Source organism: Strix uralensis, chromosome 18, assembly GCF_047716275.1.
Source record: "Strix uralensis isolate ZFMK-TIS-50842 chromosome 18, bStrUra1, whole genome shotgun sequence".
Lineage (NCBI taxonomy): Eukaryota > Metazoa > Chordata > Aves > Strigiformes > Strigidae > Strix > Strix uralensis.
In genome coordinates, this window is record NC_133989.1 from 14549444 (window position 1) to 14570170 (window position 20727).

The window sequence follows — 20727 nt, forward strand, 5'->3', positions numbered from 1 at the left end:
GTGATCATCCCAACGCAGCAGCAGGTGGGAGCCAAGTCGCTGCTAGCAAGGCTTTCAATTTGTGCAAGTTAGCCAGCAGTCAAGTTTAAACCAAGGATTTAGAGTAAACATTCCGCAACAGGTTGAGTTTGTTAGGAAACCATCACGCTTCAAGCAAACGCCAGACCATTATGTTGATTATCATAGTGGACTGAAGCAGGTTTGCGATGCCCTTTAGAAATTCTATGCAAAATTATTCCAATATAAAACCAGTAGGACCTTTAGCTGCTCAGACTGGAAGACTGATATCACAGATCCCATGCTTTTATTCCATCATAGAAAAAGAGATACCATCAAGCAGCTGCAATGCTTGTCAGCGAGAGTGCTATTGCACACTGCCATTCCCTGCTTATTGGAGTAGAACAGCTCAGCTCTAGTTCTTAATCTGACTGCTGCTCAGGAAGGAGAATGGATTCGCATCTGCCACACAAGTCTTTGAAAACATTATGTAGATTAAAGAATGATGGATATATCATGTGTTTCAAAGGCAGTGGATTTTACAGAAAGACATAGCTCTGGACAAAAAGTGTTTGGGAATGAAGTAGCTCAAATCTTTCAAGGATTCAATTCCAGTCCTGAATCAGCCCTGGAGAAGTGAAACTGCAGGCCAGCTTTATTTTTAGGCAGCTTCCCTGTTTGCATGGGGGCAGAAGTAGCAGAGGAAGAATAAAGAGCTGTCTTCCCAGGAAATTAATAATAATTAAAAAAAGCTAGCTTCAAAGCTAGCTATTTCAGCAGCATACTTTCTACCTTGTCCCATTTGAGAGTAACACCCTAGAACTGACCCGGGAAGGTAAGAGAGCCAGCACCGCCAGCTCCCTGAACAGGTGGCAGCAGGATCAGTGCAAGCTGCAAGTAGTTTCTGCAATATCTATAAAACTGCATTCTTGTGGTGAAATCAGGCAGGGATGAATTATCTGACTTGATACAATGGAAAAAAAAAACTCTTCCTAACAGATCCATGTTCTGGTAGTTCCAGTTATGTCTTAGGCTTTTTTAAAATTTTGTTTTATGCCCAGTAGAAACCATACTTCTAAAAGGAATGAGAACAGGATTATAAACTTCTTGTGGTAGTGATTGTGGTTTCTGCAAGAATTGCTAGTTTCCTCTCGTTACTATTACACAGAATCTATTTCTTTTCAATGCCAAGCATCTATCTGAATGTCACGTCCTGCTCAGATGAGGGAGACAAGTGACTCTGTAGGTTCAGAGTGAACAGGTCATGTTTGGACCGTACTACAAATGCACTTCTATTTTAAATTCAGATTAAGAGATATAAGAGACTGTCTGTGGCAAGTGTTTGTGACTCCTATACAGTGGGAGGTTACTAGTAAAGACAAATGTGCTCAAGCAACAACCCCCAACACGGCTACTCTTGTCTTATACAACAGCCCTTCAACAACTCAAACCAATTTGATCCTCCCAGTCTCTAGGGCATCCGAATGCCCCTGCTATTCCAAGCTGCTCTGCTGAGCTGAGCAGACTGCCAGTGTTGGAAACCTGTCAAAACTGCACCAACGGATTGCTTTTCTTTTCCCTTCACAATATGCTTTTGACCCATTTAAATCAAAGTACAGCCAAGCTGCAGTGACTGGTTCTCCACAAGCCTATGTGAGGCAGGGAACAAATTATTTTTCGTTTCAAAAGCAAGAAACACAAAAGGAAGAGATGAGGGGGATTTCTAGGCAGCGCCTAGTGCAGACAGCACTTAAGGGTATCCTCCCATCTGAGTTTAACTACACGCTCACACTCAGCTGAGACATGGGAACCTACTGCAAAAATCACCCGTTCACATACCCCCCCCAGGGGATTTCCAAAAGTGAAAGCAGCCAAAGAAGGGGAAGGCCTGAAGAGGCTTCACCCAAGCGGGTCACCAAGTGCACCAGGAGCAGGGGGAACTCCTGGCTGCAGCTCCTGCAGCACCCAGGTACACCCACAGGCTTCCTCACACTGAGACAGGGCACCTCACCCCGGAGACATCCTCCCGCATCCATCTCCCACCAGAGCAGCAGCTCTGCAGAGACTGAGCAGCCCCGACACTGGCCAGCACCACCTGTGACAAGCCCTGCCCAACAGCTCATTCTGGTTCTCAGCAACGAAAAACACTGCCTGGCTGTTTATGCAGCGCTGCAATGATGGGATTTGCCCAGCTTTATGCCCTGAGCTTTGCCCTTCATGTTTCTGTGTCCGTGACCTAATTAATGAGCACTTAGGTTTAAAGAGACATCAACTTCTGCATGCATGTTTACAAGCGCTCACCTGATTCCTTTGTCTCCCCATGAGCAGCACGCAGAGAACATACAACACCTCCAGCTTATACATAATCTCGTGCATGATCTTCATGGACTGTGGAAGCTGTGTTCGTGTAGAGGTGTTGGCCAATCCACTTTCATCCGAAGACTCTGAACAAGATGGTAAAGATGTGAGCCTGAGGCAGCTTCAACAGGAAAGGATTTGTTACAGTTATTACTTTTATACTGAAACACTGCAGATGTAAGACCAGCACGTCTGCTTGAATCTTCTTCTCAAATAGCGATGTACAACAAATAACCATTTAAGTTAAATGCTACGGAAGACAAAAAATATAGCTGGAACTTTAGAGAAGATAAAATTAGACCTTAAACAATTATTTAATTTTTCCATAATAAGGCAAATGGCATCATCTACCTAAAGTAAGTAGGATCACCTATATGAATTAATAACTATTGCAGCATAAAGGACATGGCAGAAAACATAATAAAAGTAAGGGTGAGATTATCAGAAGCGTTTACTATTAGTTTACTTTCATTTCATACCTCAGTACCAGTACTTAGGCCACAGTTACATAATTTTCATAGCTCCATCTAGATTTATACTGCTAAGAGCAGAAACAGGATATAACACGCCATGATTGCAAGTGGAAAAATGGCAGAAATCATGAGTGACAGAGAGAAAGTAGGAACATAGTGCAACTTCTAGGCTGCAGTTCAGAAAGGAGTTTGCTCTCGACACAATACATAACTAAGTGGTGAACTGCCCTGCCACAGGAGAGTGCAAATGCTTTTTGAACACATGTGAAGAAACAGTAACTAGGCAAACACACAGAGGAAGGAAACCATCAAAGGCTAAGCACAGACACCACCTCTGACTCAGAGGTCCCTAAGCCACAAGCACTGGAGACTGAGGCAGTATTCTGGGAAAGTACATCTAGGTTTGCTTGCTAACTGATGTTGTGGGTCAAGAGCTGTGACTGGGCACGTTTCACCGCAGCAAAATTGCCTTGCAAATTCTCTTCCAAAATACCAAGCATTCTCTAGTTTCCACCAAGTTGGTGTGTATAAAGGTATGTGCGAGATGCTGTTGAAGCATTCACTTATTTCATTTTTTTGGTGTATTTTCAGAAGTTTTACCAATTAATTGCTACAAAACTAATGAAGCTGGATAAGGAAGAAAGTTTTCCAAATAAGCACAGACGCAAAGATTTAGGTATTAAAATTCTGGGACAATTCTCATTATGTTACAGAGTACTTTGAGTTCTACAAGACATACTGTAATATTGAAGGATGAAGGAAACAAACCACACACTTGCTTCAGAGCATTTTCCTAAGGTTGTATTAACACTTCCATATGCTCGCCTGGAACAATTATTTTTTTCCAATGAACTTATCTAATTTTGCTGGAACTACCTTTCCGTTTTAAACAAGGGACAGCTTGCTTGCAATGAAGTATTTAGACCTAAAGCCATCAGCCTAAGTTTTAGAGCAAAATGCTGGTAGTCACTTACCTCAGGTGTGTGCAGTTTTTGTCACTCCAGGGGTGATTAGTGCTGAGGATGTACAGCTTTACAGTGTTATCTAGGTGTGCAAAGGGCACAGTTTGCTGTAGGACATTTCCTTTCCCTAACTTTAGTTCATGAAAAAAATCAGTGCTACACGAGAACAAAACAGGAGTCAGACCTAAATGCTGACATGCAAGAAAAGGGGAATGGGTACTGCTTGAAAGGAAAAGCAACATGTGGCAAACGCTGAGGAAAGTCAAGATATGCATCAGCTAATGATGGCTAAAGGAATGCAGTCCAGATACCTGTACTGCTCTGCTCCGCCTCTTCGTTTGCCACTCTCATCAGTGCATCAAGTACTAGTGCATTGTCCAGCCAGGTGTACCATTCTTCCAACTCCTGGAGGAAGCTGGAAGTACCTGTTGTTTCAGACACCTTCCGTGTTGCCAGTTTGCACAATCGCTCAATGAAGCCTGGAATATTCAAAAGCGTAGCTGAAAAAGAAAAGTAATATTACAATTTAAATTCACCAACACAACAGTCATCAAATCCTCTATACCACAAGGTACCAAAATATCTGCATTACTAATACAGAAGAGTGCACAGAAACAAATTCCATTTGGTTAAAAAGATCCAAAGATGGAAGAAGTCAGTGCACTCTCCTATTAAGGACTGGAAGAGAGCGTACGTACCCTAGGAATAATTCAATCAGTGTTAAACTGGTTTGTGTTGGACTTACACTGGAAAAAAATTAGTTCTACCCTACTCTAACTGCTTGTTTCTAGCCAATTCCCTTTTGCTGGCACTGCTATTTTCCAGTCTTCAGTGAGTCAATATCAAGGAAGTGATCTGGCTGAAAATTAAGCAGGCAGAAATAAAGCAGCAGCCCTTGGAAGGGGCAGCTCCACCTCCCCTTTCCTCCGTGTGATGCTACCTCTTTCATTTTACCTCCTGTGGTGTCTGTCTCATTGCAAACTGAACTAGCTCACTTCAGTAGCTGGGCAGAAAGCTGTTAGCTTTTTAAGTAGTAGTTTCCTGAACTGGTTCATCATGAAGAAAAACAGATGGGGAACACATGACAGCAGCCCCAAGTTAGACGGTTTTAATTGTTGTGGAACTGCACCCTTATTAACAGCAGTTCAAGAACAGAAGTCACTGGTCTGCAAAATGACTGGGGAGGTGCTAGGAACTGCATTTTGTCCTAAAGTTTTCACAGAATAACTTCATTACAGGACCTGTTTATAGATACATGGCTAAGTCTTCACTTCACTACACACTTGCAGATGCAAGTAGAAAAGGACAAAGAATTTGGCCATGAACACTACGTGAAAGAGTTTTGAGATTCTGCCCACTGGTACCATCTCTGAAAGAATAATCTCCCTGATAAAATTTTTCAAAATGGAATATACTTTACAGTCTGAGATACAGTCTCTAATTGTGCAAGCAAAAAATGATTAGTTAAACATTTGCTTGGCTAAGTTCAGCTTTGAGGGACCCAAGCTTATTCAGCTCAACTAATTTAAATTAAACTTTGTACCCACACCTACACATACATGTCCATTCTCTTTACAAGCAAGTTCTGGCAATCACAGGGCAGAAGACCCCCCTTTAAAGTTTCTCAGCTTCTACCTCCTGTAGTATTACGCTCTCCATCTCTCACTGAATGCTGTAGAGGTGGCAGTGGTTACAACAACACAGCAGAGCTTTGCTGTTCATGGCTAACAAAATCTTAGAAGATGGAAGAACCAGCTCCAAAATCCCCTTTTGCACTTCCCAAAATTGTTTGGCATGGGCCTATGCAAACATCTGCTTCAGAAGCTCAGAGGATTTTCAGCACAGCAAGAGCTGAAAACAGCAGATTCTACATTTGAGGGTATTTAAATCTCTCAAACTCATACTCATCCTTTTAGGCAAGACTGCTGCATCTGAGAAGTACTCAGCCCAAACAAGGAAACCTCCACTGTGCCCAAAGTTAAAAGTTGAGATTAGACCCATGGATTTCCAAGGCTGGTGTGGTAATGGTGGGCAACACAATTAATATTAAGCACACTTTCCTTGCTGATAAAGACAGACATCCTGCTCAAGACAACGTCAGACAAAATCAGAGAAGGAACTCCTCTGACAGCAACCACGCTGCACGTGTGGAGTTTTAGTTCAGGAACTCATATCTCAAGAAGGACACCGAATTAGTCAGAGTTGTTAAAGGGAAGGCCATGGAAGTGACTGAGGGATAGAAAACAAACCCTATTATTTTAAGCCACTCAGTTCATCAGAGAGGCTGAAATGACAGAAATTAACTTACCTACTTACCAACACCATATGAAACTGAAAGCTACAAATTAAGTTTCATTAACAGATTGTTTCCAGGAAACTGCTTGAGGAAAGTGAATAAAGAAAAATGCTTTGCAAGACAGAATGCTTACAATATCCTCTAGAAACCTAGGCTACAGAGGTGACATTGAGAAGAGGGAAACTTTACACACCGTTGAGTTTCTTCTGTGTTTGGTCACAACATAACAATTACCTTGATTAATTTCAGCTCGAGAAGGACCCAAGTTTTTTTTCTGCTGGGCATTTTTGGCAAGAAGTGTGTGCTTGTCATCACTTCCTGTGTCAAGCTCAGAAATTGTGACAGCAAGGATCCTGCAGAAGTTCGCAAGCTGCTGCTGATCAAAACTGGACACAAGGCTCGCAAGATTGGGAATATCATCCAGTTGTATCATTTCCTGGAGGAGGCAACATCAACTGAGTAAGTTGCATGTGACATTCAATAAGTGAACGCAGACACAGCAGAAGGCTTCAGCTACAGCTCTTCCCTGGGGAGATGTGTGTCTTATTTCAACGTTAGTGAAAGAGGAGCAAGCAGGCAGTGACAAGTGAAGAGTCTGAAAACAGCTGTGATTTACAACTGGTGTCACTTATCAATTCCAAAAGTGTAGATACCCATATTTTAAAGACTAAGTATTTACATAAAATTTGGGGGCCTTTTAACTTAAAAAAAACCCCAAAACACAAACACCACAACTTAATTTAACACACAAATTACATTTAGGTATTAGAAAGTTTCAATTTTGTTTTCCACTTCTGTATTTTCTATGAAATTCACAGATGAGAACCAACTTCTAGATTATTTTTCTCAGTCTTTTTCATCAATCTTTTTAATAAAAAGATGTTGGTTTTCAGCAAAAAGCATTTATGCTCACATAAACTAAGCTTGTTTCCTATGTCAGAAAGTACACCATCCTCAACTTCACCCTAACAAAATCATAGGAAGTTATAGAATCCTGAACCTCTCCACAAAATGTACACAGACACAATTCATTTGGGGTTTTCCCAGGGTTACACCTCTAATATTTTATTTGCATCACATCAGGGTGCTAAGCTGTAATGATGCTGGAAAGCAAGTTCAGAAACCTACTTTGTGCAGAAGACCTAAGTGCCCCGGTTCCCCCAGCCTACAACTTCTCAGAGAGGTGACAAATCCCAAGGTAAGAGAGAAGCACGATAAGCCTTCCAGATGTCAGGAAGACTACTAAAATATCTGAAGTGTAATCAGAAGGCAAGGATGAAAAATGAATTTAAATTTCTTTATTTGAAATACTGGTTATACTTTAATGACAGCTAGGTACTCACTCCCCATCATCCTCTGCAAGCTATGCAAAAGCATTACAAGTATGATACCACATGCATAATTTGGCTTCTTTATGAAATGTGATTGAAGTTAATGATCACTGTAAACAGCCAGGTTTCAATTAAGCTACAAGCAGTGGGAATGCTAGCTTAGACTATTATCTTCAGCAGCTCTTCAAAGCAACAGCTGTCTTTCCTCTACTGGCCTGAGAGGCCAAGCAAATAAAATTAAGAAACCAGTACTAACCTTTTTAACTCCCAGGATATCTTCAATGAGCGTTGCAGTTTGTAGGAATGTCTTTTTGTTTGTCATCAGTGTAAACAGGAACAACACAAAGTCATTTCTTTCTGCCAATCGCCTCGTGACTCCTTCCGTCTAGAAAGCAGCAGATGCACACACAGACCCAGAGTCAGAGCCCACCCTGAGAAGTTGTATGTTACATGCACATGCAGGACAGTTTTACAGATGATGTGTTATTCAATCAGCTATTCCTGAAACCAGGAAACATTGTGTTTACGGTGACCAAAACTAACTCCAGTCCTTGTCTGAAGTTATCATGACACTTGCAAAAACTGCAGGCTCCATGATGAGAGGCTTTATCTCAAGGCAATTGTTTACTTGCCTGAATCAAAAGTAAACACTGCATGCCTGGAAATACGTCAGAGAGGTTTGTCCCTGGTTTCCCATACAAATTGTAACCAGCTCCATTTTATGGTATGTAAATGCAGTCCCCAGATTCCTCCTAAACTGCCAGCATTGCTCACAGCTGGGCAGAGTCTGAGCAACCAGAATCAAGCATCAGCCTTAATGAACTCGGTGATGAACCTAAAAGTCATGCTAAAGCATGAACTCGGGTTCATCACCAAGTTCATTACGGCCAGCTTTCATGCTCTGATCATTAAAGACAGTTTTCATGCTCTGATCTCTGCTGAGAGCATGGCCAGTCTTTTCTGGAATTAAATGTAACTTAAAACTACATCCTCACCACTTGCAAAGCTGTCTATTACATATGACCGACATTACCAGTGCTCACAGAACTAGACTAGCTTAGACACTTCCTGAGTATTTACACGTAAGCATAAGACCAGTTAATATTGCACATTTCTGTGATCCTGAACACTTCTCATTCAAGAGAGAGCAGTAATACTGAATTAAAACAGCAGCTAGTCTATAAATTGCAAACTTGTTTCTTAACATATTACGCTATTCACAGTTGGCAAAAGTTGCATTCCATATAGTTAAAGAAAAAAAAATAATCATGTAAGTCAAGAAAAAAATGTTCCCTCTCTTCCCTCTCCCATGTGTACACAGATACTTAGTAGTGAGAACATGACCTATTAAGACTCAAACTCTTGAGATCAGGTTGATGTCTTTGGATGAGCTCCAAGTCAGTAACTGTCTTTTTTAAAAATTTTCGTTAAACAGTGCTCCCTAGGTTATGACATAATAAAATGTGTGATTAAGTAAACGATCCTGAGGATGTTCCCTGCATGCATGATCTGAGGCATCCGCTTTTGGTTTCAGAATTTTAATGGCAAGGTATTTCAACAGGCCTTTAACACAACATCTTCCCTAGCACTGATCTGCTGTCAACTGAACTGAACTAATAGTCAGCACATGAAGGAGCTGCAGGATCAAACTTATTTCCCCAGCAGTTGTACTTACACATATACACGTGTTGTACAGTATGCTTAAACAGTCCTTGATGAGGTCATCGCTTACTGCAAAGGAGAAAACAGACATTCACTAGCTGTACCTTGCCAAGGAACACTAATGTCCACAGTAGTGACATGAACAGCTACAAGACAGGTGAGAATTTCAGGCTAACTGCTAGCTCAGGTCATATATACAAATGCCTTGGAGGACAGAAACCAGAGGAAGAAGCACTCTATACCTGACCTGTTCACATGCTTTCTTCCAAAACTACTATCAGCACTGCCTAGGTCCACAGACAGATGTACTTGTGGTCTAGTGCACTTCCTAGTCACACACAAAAGAAAATGATAGGGGTGTAAACAGTATTTTAGGAAAAATATCATAGATCAACTTGAAATTTGTCAGTATGAGAAAATGCTAAGACATGTACTAGTTCCAATTATTAAGCATGGGCAAAAAATAAAGGACAGTTCATGCAGTTTTCTCCACACAGCATCAGGAATTCATAAAAAAGCTTTCTACCTGATTTACTCCCGTGTGTTAATATTTAAAATATGTTTTCAGCACAGACATACCACAGCTGCCTCTAGCTCAAGTTCAAGTGACTTCACCTTTGAAGTTCCCTGGCTGATGGGCATGGAGCGTACCATGACATTTCCTCTCCTCAGAAGGGTTCAGGGAACCAACAGAATCACAAACAGGAAAAATGAAAACAATAAACCAAAGCTGCTCCAGCAGGAAAGCTGTACTGAAGCTACTGCACCCCATTGGCAAATTCTCCTTATAGCAGTTTGGAAATTACTGGTCACTATGAGTAGGTCAGGAAAACAGCACACTATTCATTGTCTCACAATCTCTATAACTCCTATTACATTGTGGCTTATTATTAATAATTGTTAACTGTAGCTATAGCAACAATTAAAGTTTCCAGTGACTGCAGATTTACTGCATTGAGAGAAGTATGTTATGCTGACTGCATGAATACTCCTGAGCTGTGCTTTCCAACAGGTGACCATCCTAAATCCCATCATGAATCAGTACTACAGAGAACAAAGAAACCAATGATTCATTTAGGAACAGGAAATTGCTGGTATGGAAAGAGGGTAACAGAAAAATAGAATAATTTCAGTTTGAATAAGGACACAAGGCAAGAATGAAAAAAACTATACAACTATTTACTTACTTTTCTGTTTCTTTTTCTGTGTAATAAGTGTTGGTCTCATGAGAATTTCTACTAAAAGCTGTAACAACAAGATAAAGAATTAAGGGAATAATCACTGAGATACAAATAACCACTTAATTTGTCAGTGACAAATCCAAACTTAGTCCTGTCTCTGCTGAAGTCAGAGGTGAACAATGGAAGCTCTACAATCAAAACCCTACTGGTGTCAAAATTACATTGACAAAAAAATAGTGGTATCTACCCTGAAAAAATAACAGTTGTATAAAACAATCTCCCACTGGCAAGTTTTAAATTTGAGTTTGCAAAGAATGTAATTCCACATGCATCCAGATAACATCAAGGATGGCTATCACACATCTCCCAAAATAATGAATTCTTTGCAGTAATCTACACAGAGATGCAAATTTTGCAAAGGCTTTCCCTAAATCTTGCTGGGCTTCAAAATACATTTCAGGTCCAGACATAACAGAATTTAGTTTCTTCAGATTTTAATCTCACCAGCAAAGAGCAAGCCACTGCTTGTGTACATGCACCTTGTATGTATACTTACATATACATTTACAGATACGTAAAGTGTCTCATTTCTATTTAAGGAATGCAACAGTCAGCTTTGCAATACTAGGACTACAGTTCTGATAGATCTAGAATTGATCTTTAGATGTTCTAGCCTATACCACTGGTTTATTTTAAAACATTTAAAAACAAAGTTTATCTAAAAATGAGTTAGCTGCTAGAAGGAACTGATCACTTCTGCAAGAAGTATTGCAAAAAGCCCTTAGTTTTGTAATTCAGTTTAAAATTGTTCAGAGCAACGCAGACATCACCCTGTCAAATCATGCCAACTGACAATACACTTACATTGTACAACTTGCTCTACTTGTCCCAACTTTACCCTTCCTTTAATAAACTACCTACCCAGACACAGAGGAAAACATCTGATAGCACTAGAGGCACTGCCTACATTTTAAGCGCTGACAAATAAATAAATAAATAGGCAACTTTAAAGAGGAATACACGTTTTTCAGCAATATTTGTAATAGTAGGTGTAGCCTCAATAGGGTAGAGAAAAATGGCTGCAGCAGTAATGTAATGCTCATGTTAATGGCTTACGTTTTAGGAGTAGAAATGCACACCTCAAGGTTTGGTACCCGAGATAAGTATCCAAAGATATCCCTATGCACTTGGGATGCAGGCCACCCGCTCTTCTCCTGGGAAAGAACACCCACTGCAAGAGGTCTGTCTCTTAAGGGTGGCCACAGCCATGATCGCTCCTGCCTTGCCACAGAGTGGATTTTTTCAGCTACTATTTATTTTTCCTGGTCAATACTGTAACCCACCATGTATTTATCACCTTATTCTTGCAGAACTGGTATGCTCCTCACATACACTCCAGGGACTGGACTGCAGTGGTGTGAGACACTCCTTGGAGAGGGCTTTCTTCAGCCATCCTACTGAAACTGCAACAGTATGCAGCAAGAAGCGCAAAAGTCCAATGGCAGAAAGAGAATAGGTAAGAGGGTGCCCCACCAGAGGCAGAGGGAGCAGAAAGGGAGTTATGAGATCTTATTTCTTGGAATGGGGTTGCATTCAAGTCCAAAGTCCATGAGGCTCGTGTATCAGTTCATGTGTTTGTACTCTTGGGTAATACTTTACATGTTTTCATAAACAGGGAGAAGACACAAATGTGCTTTTGTTCTTCCTTGACGTAAAGGCTGTTAGAATCCAAAAATATTTTAAGGAATATACTATCACACGTTATAGCATACAGAGTACACTGCAAATTTAGTGTCCTTCAAAGTTACTCATGCTTCACAGTTCAAAATACTGCAACACAGAATCAGCACATGGCATACACAGAACCCTCAGATTAGACTACTTCCCTTTCAAGTCCTAGAGTAGGATTTTCAAAAACACATAACACTGGCTCCTACCACTGTCTTTAACCACATTAAACCCCACCTGTATCGGCCAAATCTCTGGCCATAGTACCAGGTAATTACAGTGTATCTGATATTTACCATCTCCAGCCCAAGAAAAACAAAACAAAACACCCAACCAATCAAAAAAAAAAAAAAACCCAAACCCCAACACACTTATTCTGTGCATTCTTACGTTAAAAGCGCTTCTACAGGAAGTATCAGTACTTCCCTTTAAAAACAAGGGAAATTTAGAACATTTTCATACGATGTTCTAAATTGCTTGGGTAGCTGAAGACTTTTGTCCTCAGTTGACAGGATACCAGCAACTAAACCAGTGCTAATTTCAAACCAACATAACCTAAACACAAGTTTTACTTAAGTAAAGGCATGCTAAGTGTAACAAGAGAGAAGTAGCAAAGACACTGTTTAGTCAGACTGGAAAAAAAAAAAGGAAGAAAGCGTCAATTAGTTCACTGGAAAACACAAATCATACGTTTTGAATGAAAGCGAAGATCCCAGAGTCTGTCACCATAAAATTGAGCAAACCTCTGTATTTGTGTAATGTAGAATTAAAACAAATAAAAACATAAACTGCCAGAATGTCTACAGAAACCTTGTAGTTATGTTTAAAAAGTTTTCCATAGATTTCCACTTTTCCATTGCATGCCAGCAATAAACAGCCTGGTTAAGAGAGTGCCCTAATGTACTTAAAAACCAGCCACATATCCTTCAGTGCTAAGTGAAATTCTCAGTGCTCTCGTACAACTGTAGTATTTAATCTCACAACTAGAAGTAATTTGAAACGTTCTTCACTGAGAACCTACAAGTCTCACCTTTTTTGAAGTTAAAAACAGACTGCCTGAAGAAACAGCCAAGTTTTCTATATCATAAAAGAAAAAGCACCTCACTTTTGATGATGTAATACCTCGGAAAATACACCCTTTTCACATTTTGATGGACAGAAACAGGCACAATTCTAAAGCTTAACATCAAATTCTGTAGCTTGCATTTAGAAGCTTCAAAGGTCTCAAAGACCTCATTTACAGATTTCTCAGTGGTATGACTATCATGCAGAAATCTTTCGATATGGTTGAAAAAACACACTTACATCGACTCCTCCAAATAAGTCAAATGTGTATGTATTTGGGAAAGTGGACTCTTGAGCAGCTTTTCTATCTTCCGTAACAAATGCCATGGCTTCCATTGAAAGAAGTGGAGAAATTTCCTGCATGCAGTCAAAAAAAAAAAAAAAAAAAGATGGTTCAAAAAGAAAACTGTTCATCAGTATAAACACAATTGTCTCCAACTATCTGTGTGATCTACTGACTAATCAATTACATGCATTCCCAGCTCTTATCTACCAGCCAATTCACAGATACCATCATGCAAACAGTTTCAAAAATCAGGTAGAATATGATCACAGTACTTTAAAGAAAGCAACAACAAAATAACCCCTAGCTTTCAGGAAGAACAGCGTAGACAGTACCTTTAAGATGCTTTGGCACTGGGAGAAATCGCTGTTTGGGTGGCTATGTTCATACAGCTTTTGCAACAGTAAGGGAATCCCGTTCCATTTTGCTTGTTTATCTCTTTCCTTTAACAAGGCCTCTGTGATCTGCAACAACAGAAGAATTTAATTCTCATGTGTCCAATGCTTTATGACCAGGAAAACAACCTTATCACCTCCCAAAATATCATTGTCAGAATATAACAGAAAAATAGTTTATTGTAGAGTGTACCATTACAAAATCCAGTACCTCTTTCCATGCAGCAATTTATCTTGGACAGGTAGCTGCAGAATTTTACAGACGGTCAACTTATCTTAAGCAGGACAGGGCTTTAAGCTGATGTTATCATTTAGAGTACTTACTCCATATTTTTATATTGATCGTACGTTTTAAAAAGGGAACACATTAGTCTCTAAATAATTCCATTATTAGAACTCCAACTGACAGGTCATTGAATGAGGAAATGGGTACCCTTGACACTACCAAAAATTACACTAGTCTAAGGTAGACAGAACACTGAAGATGGAAAGGCTTCAATACTCATTACGTTCAGCTAGCAATCAGTATTTCCTCAGCCAAATCCCCAAAGCCATTATGGGTCATAGCAATGACTCAAACCACTAAGATTTACAAGCAGGCTCCAGAAGAAGGTATCAAAGATACAATGACAATTTCCTCTGCAATCTTGGGCTTGTTGTAAATGGAGACCAACAACTAAATCAGTAGAACACCACCACTGGCATTACCCTCTGGGAAGCAGGCTGCAACCACAAAAAAGAATACCTTAGCATTTGCTACTACATTTGTGCAAACTTTCTCCAATTTTCCTCCTTCTCCCCAAAAATCAAACAATTTTCTCAATATTCACCACTATATATTACACCTGAAAAAAACCAGAAGCATCAGCACAAGACTAATAAATATATTCTGTTTAGAATCCACAAAAGATGTTTTGAAGCCTAAACTCTTCCAGGTTACTGCCAGCAGATGCTGTAAAGGAAGGTTTCTTCATTAAAGTTCACCATCCAGTCAATGTTGACCAAAAGTTAACTTCTTTCCTTAATGATAATTCACAGGTACCTAGAACAACCCCAAAATAGGGACTTACCCTTCTACAGAAAGGTAAGGCACACAACAATAATTACAGCCAGCAGGATTTCTGGATGGTTTTACAAAATTTTTATATGTCCTTCAAATAAAAAACAAAATAAAGAAAACCCCAATCCTCAGGTCAGCAAGATTGCATCCCAGTGCAACATTTGTAGATTTTCTCTTACTCCTAGGCCTAAACCTCTGAGCTGCTCTCATTCTGCCTAAGTCACTCCCTGAACCTTCCTGTGGTTAACTGCATTGTTTCCCTCCAGCCTGCTTAAATGTTCATTGTTAATAGTTAACAGCCAGGAAATCTTGCTTCCTATTGTTTCAGCCAAGACATCCTTCTCAGATATACCTCAGTGTACAATTCCAAAGGGCCATTCAATTCCTGGTTAGACAATTATATGCAAATATACTCCAATTTCTGACTGAGAATTTAACCCTTTTCTCTGCTTGTTAGCATACAGGAAGACCAGAAAACCAGACACAAGCACGTGAAAACTCAGACTAGCAATGTTAGCTGCCATGGGTCCTCACCTTTCTTCTAAGCTACCCAGATACTTAGGGTTCTTTTCCTGATGAAACACCCAAATTTATACATAACTAAATCTTCAAGGCTCTTGAAGTATCAGATTTTCTTGCTACAAGGGGTGATTGAAGCAGCATGAGCAAACCTGGGACACAAAACTCTCTCCAGTTTTTAACTTTTCCCTGCTTTCTGACTTCTGAATAAGAGTAATCAACCAGCACTGCTGGAGAACGACACAGAGTTCCTTCTGAGGCAGCCATTCACACGAGAAATGGCAGGACAAAACCAGAAAGTCAAAATGGCTTCCCATTGTTTGGACTGTGAGTAGTGGGTCAGGCCCCTCTGAAGTCACAAATTTCCATTTCTTCTTGTAATACCCAGCCCAGAGAGAGCAAGAGGAGCTCTCCCACTATTCCATCTCAGGTGTGGGAGGAGTACACAACCTCACAAGTGGCAGGAGGAACCAGATTAATTGCTGGGTAAAGTGCAAAGCATATGCAGCAAAATGCCAAGGAAAGAATCCAACTCTCTGACTCCAGCTGATGTGTAAGATACCACAGGCAAAGATGACGTGCATGGGCTGCAATCTCAGGTTCCAGCAGCACAAAGCAGAATTCAGCATCCAAGTGCTCTCAGAAAAGGCCAAAAGCCCTTAATCAATGTTAAAACCTTGTCCTGGGCTTAATACCACATCTGTTAATTGCACGTACGCTTCTTGGTTTGGGGCAGGATCCATCTCCATTCCCATTTCTGTACTAGTATAGTAGGTCTTCCTCTCCCTGTCCCGGACTCTGAGAGGCAGTCACTTGTGCTGATCTGCAGAAAACTTTCAGAACTGAAATTCTGAAAGAATGAAGCAAATGTTTCCTTGCTCTCATCTTCTTTTAACTGCTTTCAAAAAAAAGAAAAAAGAAAAAAGTTTTTCTTTCTCTTGATTTAATACATGTCTTTGGTTTCATTGCAAGCTCTAGCTTGTGGTCCCTATTCTGTATTTATGAGGCTACCCTGGCTCTGAGTATTTCCATTGTGGCGGGGCGGTATTTGCCAACGCAAAGATTTTGGATTCTGTGGAGGGATTAAAATTCAATTAGGTTGTATGGAGCTGTCTGTCTTTACAGCCATTTTGGTTAAAAACTGCATCTCATGATTTCTGTAATAGCAGCTAGTCAATGGTTTTCATTTATAAGCAAAGCCGGTTTCCTTCTTGCTCTTTTTGGGCAGACATTATTGAATAGTCATCAAAATTAGCACCGGGTCTTTTGGGACCCCCTGCCCCCTCTAGAATTTTTTTGTCTCATCCAAGCAGGATAAGTCCAATCCAACACTGATTTCTCTGAAATTTTCATTATTTGCTGAATAGCTCTGGATAAAATATCTGAAATCTTGCATACAATGTTTGAGCTAACTTCTCAAAGTTACTATCTAGCAAGAAGGGGAAGTTGCAGAAGCCCAGCTGCAAATGGCATCAATTAAAAGAAAGTGCCTACCTAACTGATGGTTATGAACCCTCATGCCTTACTGGCATTAGAAGACAACTGAGTAAATACCAATTACTGGGAAAACAAAAGAACCAGCGTCAAAACTTCCCTACCACCCAGGTACAGTAAACCAAACTGGTACAAACACTAAGACTCCACACAGTCATTTCTCAGAACTTTGCCATAACGCATCCAAGTTTTGAATCACAACCCGAGAAACCCAGGGGACGGCACGCTGTGGCTCCCCAGCAGTAGTTATGTTCCCAGCAGGCCTCTGCAGCAAGGCAGCAGCACAAGCTCAAGCCCAGGCACAGAGCTCCCAAGCCATGGCACAGTCCAAAGCGGTCTGTAGTTTACTGGATGCTGCTCACCAGCCAGGTGATGAGATCAGAACCAGCCCTCTCCCCCTCCTCCAGCTGTGCTGTTGAAGCCATGGCGCTGTGGTTTTGCAGGAAGGGCAATCAAAGACTTTTGAGAGGATTTAAGTACAGAGTTAAAAATGTGTCATCAAGCCCATCCACGACTGCAAGGCAGAGTGTACCGAGGGGTTTTCTCTTAAACTCTCCCAAAGGACTGGAGCCCAGGATTTCCCAGATTACTTCAAAGACTGATAACTACCCTATGAATACTTTCCTACCACAGAGTTAAACAACTCTTCTGCATATTTTTTCTTGAAGATATACAATGGGCTGAACAAAGACACTACACAAATCTAAATATTTCTTTTCAATTTCTTTCTAATCCTCCTGGGTTATAAATCCTTTTAAAATGCCCCAGCATCCATTAGCACAATAGTCAATAAATATGAATATCGCCTATATCTTCATCAAATTATAGTTACATGTTAATATTTACCTAAATCCATCCCCCAATCAGTGTAGGTCCACTTTCCTTTCTCCCCCTCCACTTTGCTATAGTGTTTGCTATTGATGTTCCTCCCCGTGACTGCTCTCCTCCAGGCACACCCTCTCCAACAGAAGTGGCTGATCCTCCCGGCTGCTTTGTGCCCGTGCCCCTGCACGTGGCGAGAGCTCTGTTACGAGCATTGCTAATACATGTGTTACTGGCCCGAGATCTCTTGTAGTTATGACTGCTTCAAAATCCCTGCCCCTTCCAGTGAGGATTTTCCTTTCCAGTTGCGTTCCTGCCTTGTGACAATTTTCACTGCCCTACAAAGCAAACCTTTTGTTTTCCTAACCTGGCCTCCACCACTTTTCTAAGCTGTGGTCAGTGACACATCTCCATGTCGTCCCATAGTTGCTGACAAACTGAAGGCCCATGAGGACATGACAGTAGCAGAAATACCATGAGCTAATCCTCCCCTTTGCTCTCCAGAGTAGGGAGTTTTCTAATAAAATTGTGTCTCTATTTCACATTTTAACCTTCAAACGTTTCACTGTCTTGCTAAACACTCTCTACAGGAGGGTGTTTTCTGTGATCTTTCAAAAAGCAAAAAACAGTGACTCAGGTGTCCAGGCATCCTTTACAGCACTAAAGGATTCACGCTGTGACACATCAGCCATAATTTTAATTCAGTTTTTCGTTGCAATCATGCATTAAGATAAGACTGGAATTGCTTTAAAAAAAGCAGAATTCCCATTCTCAGTATTTTCCTTGATCACTTCTGAAGTATATATTCAAATGTTCTGAAAGTTTAAAAGGAAAAAGAGGCACAAGATTATGGATCTCAAGAAAACAGATGCAGGCACATGGCCTCTAAATATTTTTAATAAAATCGAAGGCTTTCCATATCCTCTCCTTCAAACCTTTAAAAAACAGGAAACTAATATTTGTGCAATTAAATATTTAATTTTCCTCTGAACAGTAATAACTTAGGAAGTCATCTCTGACAGACTGCCAGGAGAATGATTATTCAGTATTTTGGGGAGTGCCCTGTCATCCCAGCTCTTTATTATTAATTTTCCTTTTCTGTCACTAGCAAACATGCATCAGTCTGGCTAAGCTGTCTCCTTCCTCACACAACTATTCACAAAAAAGCCTACAACCAAGGTAAATGACATCCCCCCCCCCAAGTTTTCATTTTAACACAAGGGCATATTACAGACACACAACTACTGGCCTATACAGTGATTCTGGAAGGCGTTCCAAGGGAGAACCTGGGAACTGCTACCCTGCAGCTGCAGGGCAGTAAACAACGCAGCCAGTCACCAGCTGGGTCACCTGCACGTAGCTCTGGTCTCTTGACCTTACGTGTCAGAGTCCCCCCTATTTTATTCTTAAAAAGAAACCTCCGTTGGTGATATTAAGCTGGGAGAAGTCCACATAAGGGTACCTATTTCCAGCCTCTCTCCAGCTCCTAGATTCTTTGAAGTGCAGATCAAGTTTCCTATAACTACTGTTTCTCCATCCTCCACAACCTTGGATGGAGCCCTCCATCCTTTCTCTCGCCAACCCAAAAGCCAGGCATGAACCCAGGGATATGGTGTGCTAGGATAAAACCTGGCATAGCTTCTAGCCAGGTCTAACCATCCCCGTGATTCCAAAACTACTCCTCTACTCACCGTCACTGGAAGAACACCCAGTCTAGCGAGACAAAGAACAGGTCTCATGAATCTCAAAATCCCACAGTGTTTCTGAGAGCAGAACAACTCCAACACAGATCTTGAACAGAATCTACCAAATATCTACCAGATAATGTTTGCTTTGATGATCTTACTCTCAGAGAAAAATAAATCAACCAATACGTAAAATTATATTAACTTCTCGGTGATTACTTTTTCCTTGGAACTGCCTGTTTCTTCTTTAATTCAGTTTGAAAGAAAGCAAAATCTGTAGGGATATCTAGGAAGAAGCAGAGGGGTAAGGAATAGCAGCACATCTACAACAGTTTTCCCACTCATCTTCAGTCACACAAAATAAGACTACTGAAGTTCAACATTACCCCTTTTTGAGCATTTCTAGTGTATGACAGAGCACTGGTCCCTGTTATATAAAAAGCATGTCCAGACTTTCCAATACTTGCTAGCTGTCCTCTACTGAAGAGGTATAAGCCTGCTAAGACCCATACAATCAGAGCTACTAAAGTGGATTATATTCACGTGAATGTTTTTTTGTTGGTGGTGTTGTAAGGAGGAGACAAAACTGATTAGAAAACAAAATATTTTCTCAGAGTTAGGAAACTATTACAGACTGATAACCTGGAATGGTAGGAGCTGGAAATCTGGATGTCTGAGGCAGAAAATGTTTTCCTTCCACAAAGAGATTTTTTTTCAGAGTGGATAGGCGCTACCCTGCTAAGGGAAGCATCTATTTGTAGGGATAGCAGATCGTGAAATACAGCTGGAAAAATAGACTCTTTTTTTCCATTCTGATTGTTTCAGCTAAGCCTTGGCAATCCTGTGAGAGTGAGACCAGAGCTGACGATCTGCTCTTGGGATTGCACCAGAAGCACGCTAGTTTGCCAACAAATCACTGGTTAGTCCATTATTATACTGCTCTGTCTACGGGGATTCATATCTTCATACCTAAATATCTTCTGGTTTCATGTTATATACATGCTTTTCAGAGTTGGCATGCAGCAGATGAAGTGTGTGCCCTCTTGCTAAGGGGATCTGAGCTTCATCAGCTGAGCCAAAATGTTCCTTTGCCTTCAAGGAACCACAGCATAAACCCCGTCAGTTCTTATTTACAGGGCCTGTGTGCACACAGCAGAGCTGTGCCAGGAGAGGGACTACAGACCAGCTAGTTCAGAACCAGTATGTTTCCTTATTAGAAAATGTGTGTCACTTCTGGAAAGTTGGTCTGCTTCTAGTTTACCAATATCTGAAAAGCCCCTTTCACTTGCTCTGTACTCAGTGCTAGGGCAAACCTTGATACAAGGTTATGCAATCTGATACCAACGATTGAGGCTTGCATCCAGGGCAGCAGCTGATGCTAGCAATATGGCTAAAATGGATATATGAACAGATAAT

The 20727-nt window shown here is 40.7% G+C and overlaps 1 protein-coding gene across 1 annotated transcript in view; it reads right to left on the reverse strand.

The window, feature by feature from the left end:
• TRPC4AP (transient receptor potential cation channel subfamily C member 4 associated protein) overlaps nucleotides 1–20727 on the reverse strand; it is a 38110-nt gene that overhangs the window by 14333 nt on the left and 3050 nt on the right. Inside the window, exons 2-9 of the mRNA XM_074888152.1 lie at nucleotides 13672–13800; nucleotides 13294–13410; nucleotides 10267–10324; nucleotides 9093–9148; nucleotides 7674–7802; nucleotides 6321–6522; nucleotides 4102–4290; nucleotides 2299–2441 (exon numbers count right to left, since the gene is read on the reverse strand). Of these exons, the coding sequence (XP_074744253.1) occupies nucleotides 2299–2441; nucleotides 4102–4290; nucleotides 6321–6522; nucleotides 7674–7802; nucleotides 9093–9148; nucleotides 10267–10324; nucleotides 13294–13410; nucleotides 13672–13800 (1023 nt within the window). The remainder of the gene's footprint in view (nucleotides 1–2298; nucleotides 2442–4101; nucleotides 4291–6320; nucleotides 6523–7673; nucleotides 7803–9092; nucleotides 9149–10266; nucleotides 10325–13293; nucleotides 13411–13671; nucleotides 13801–20727) is intronic.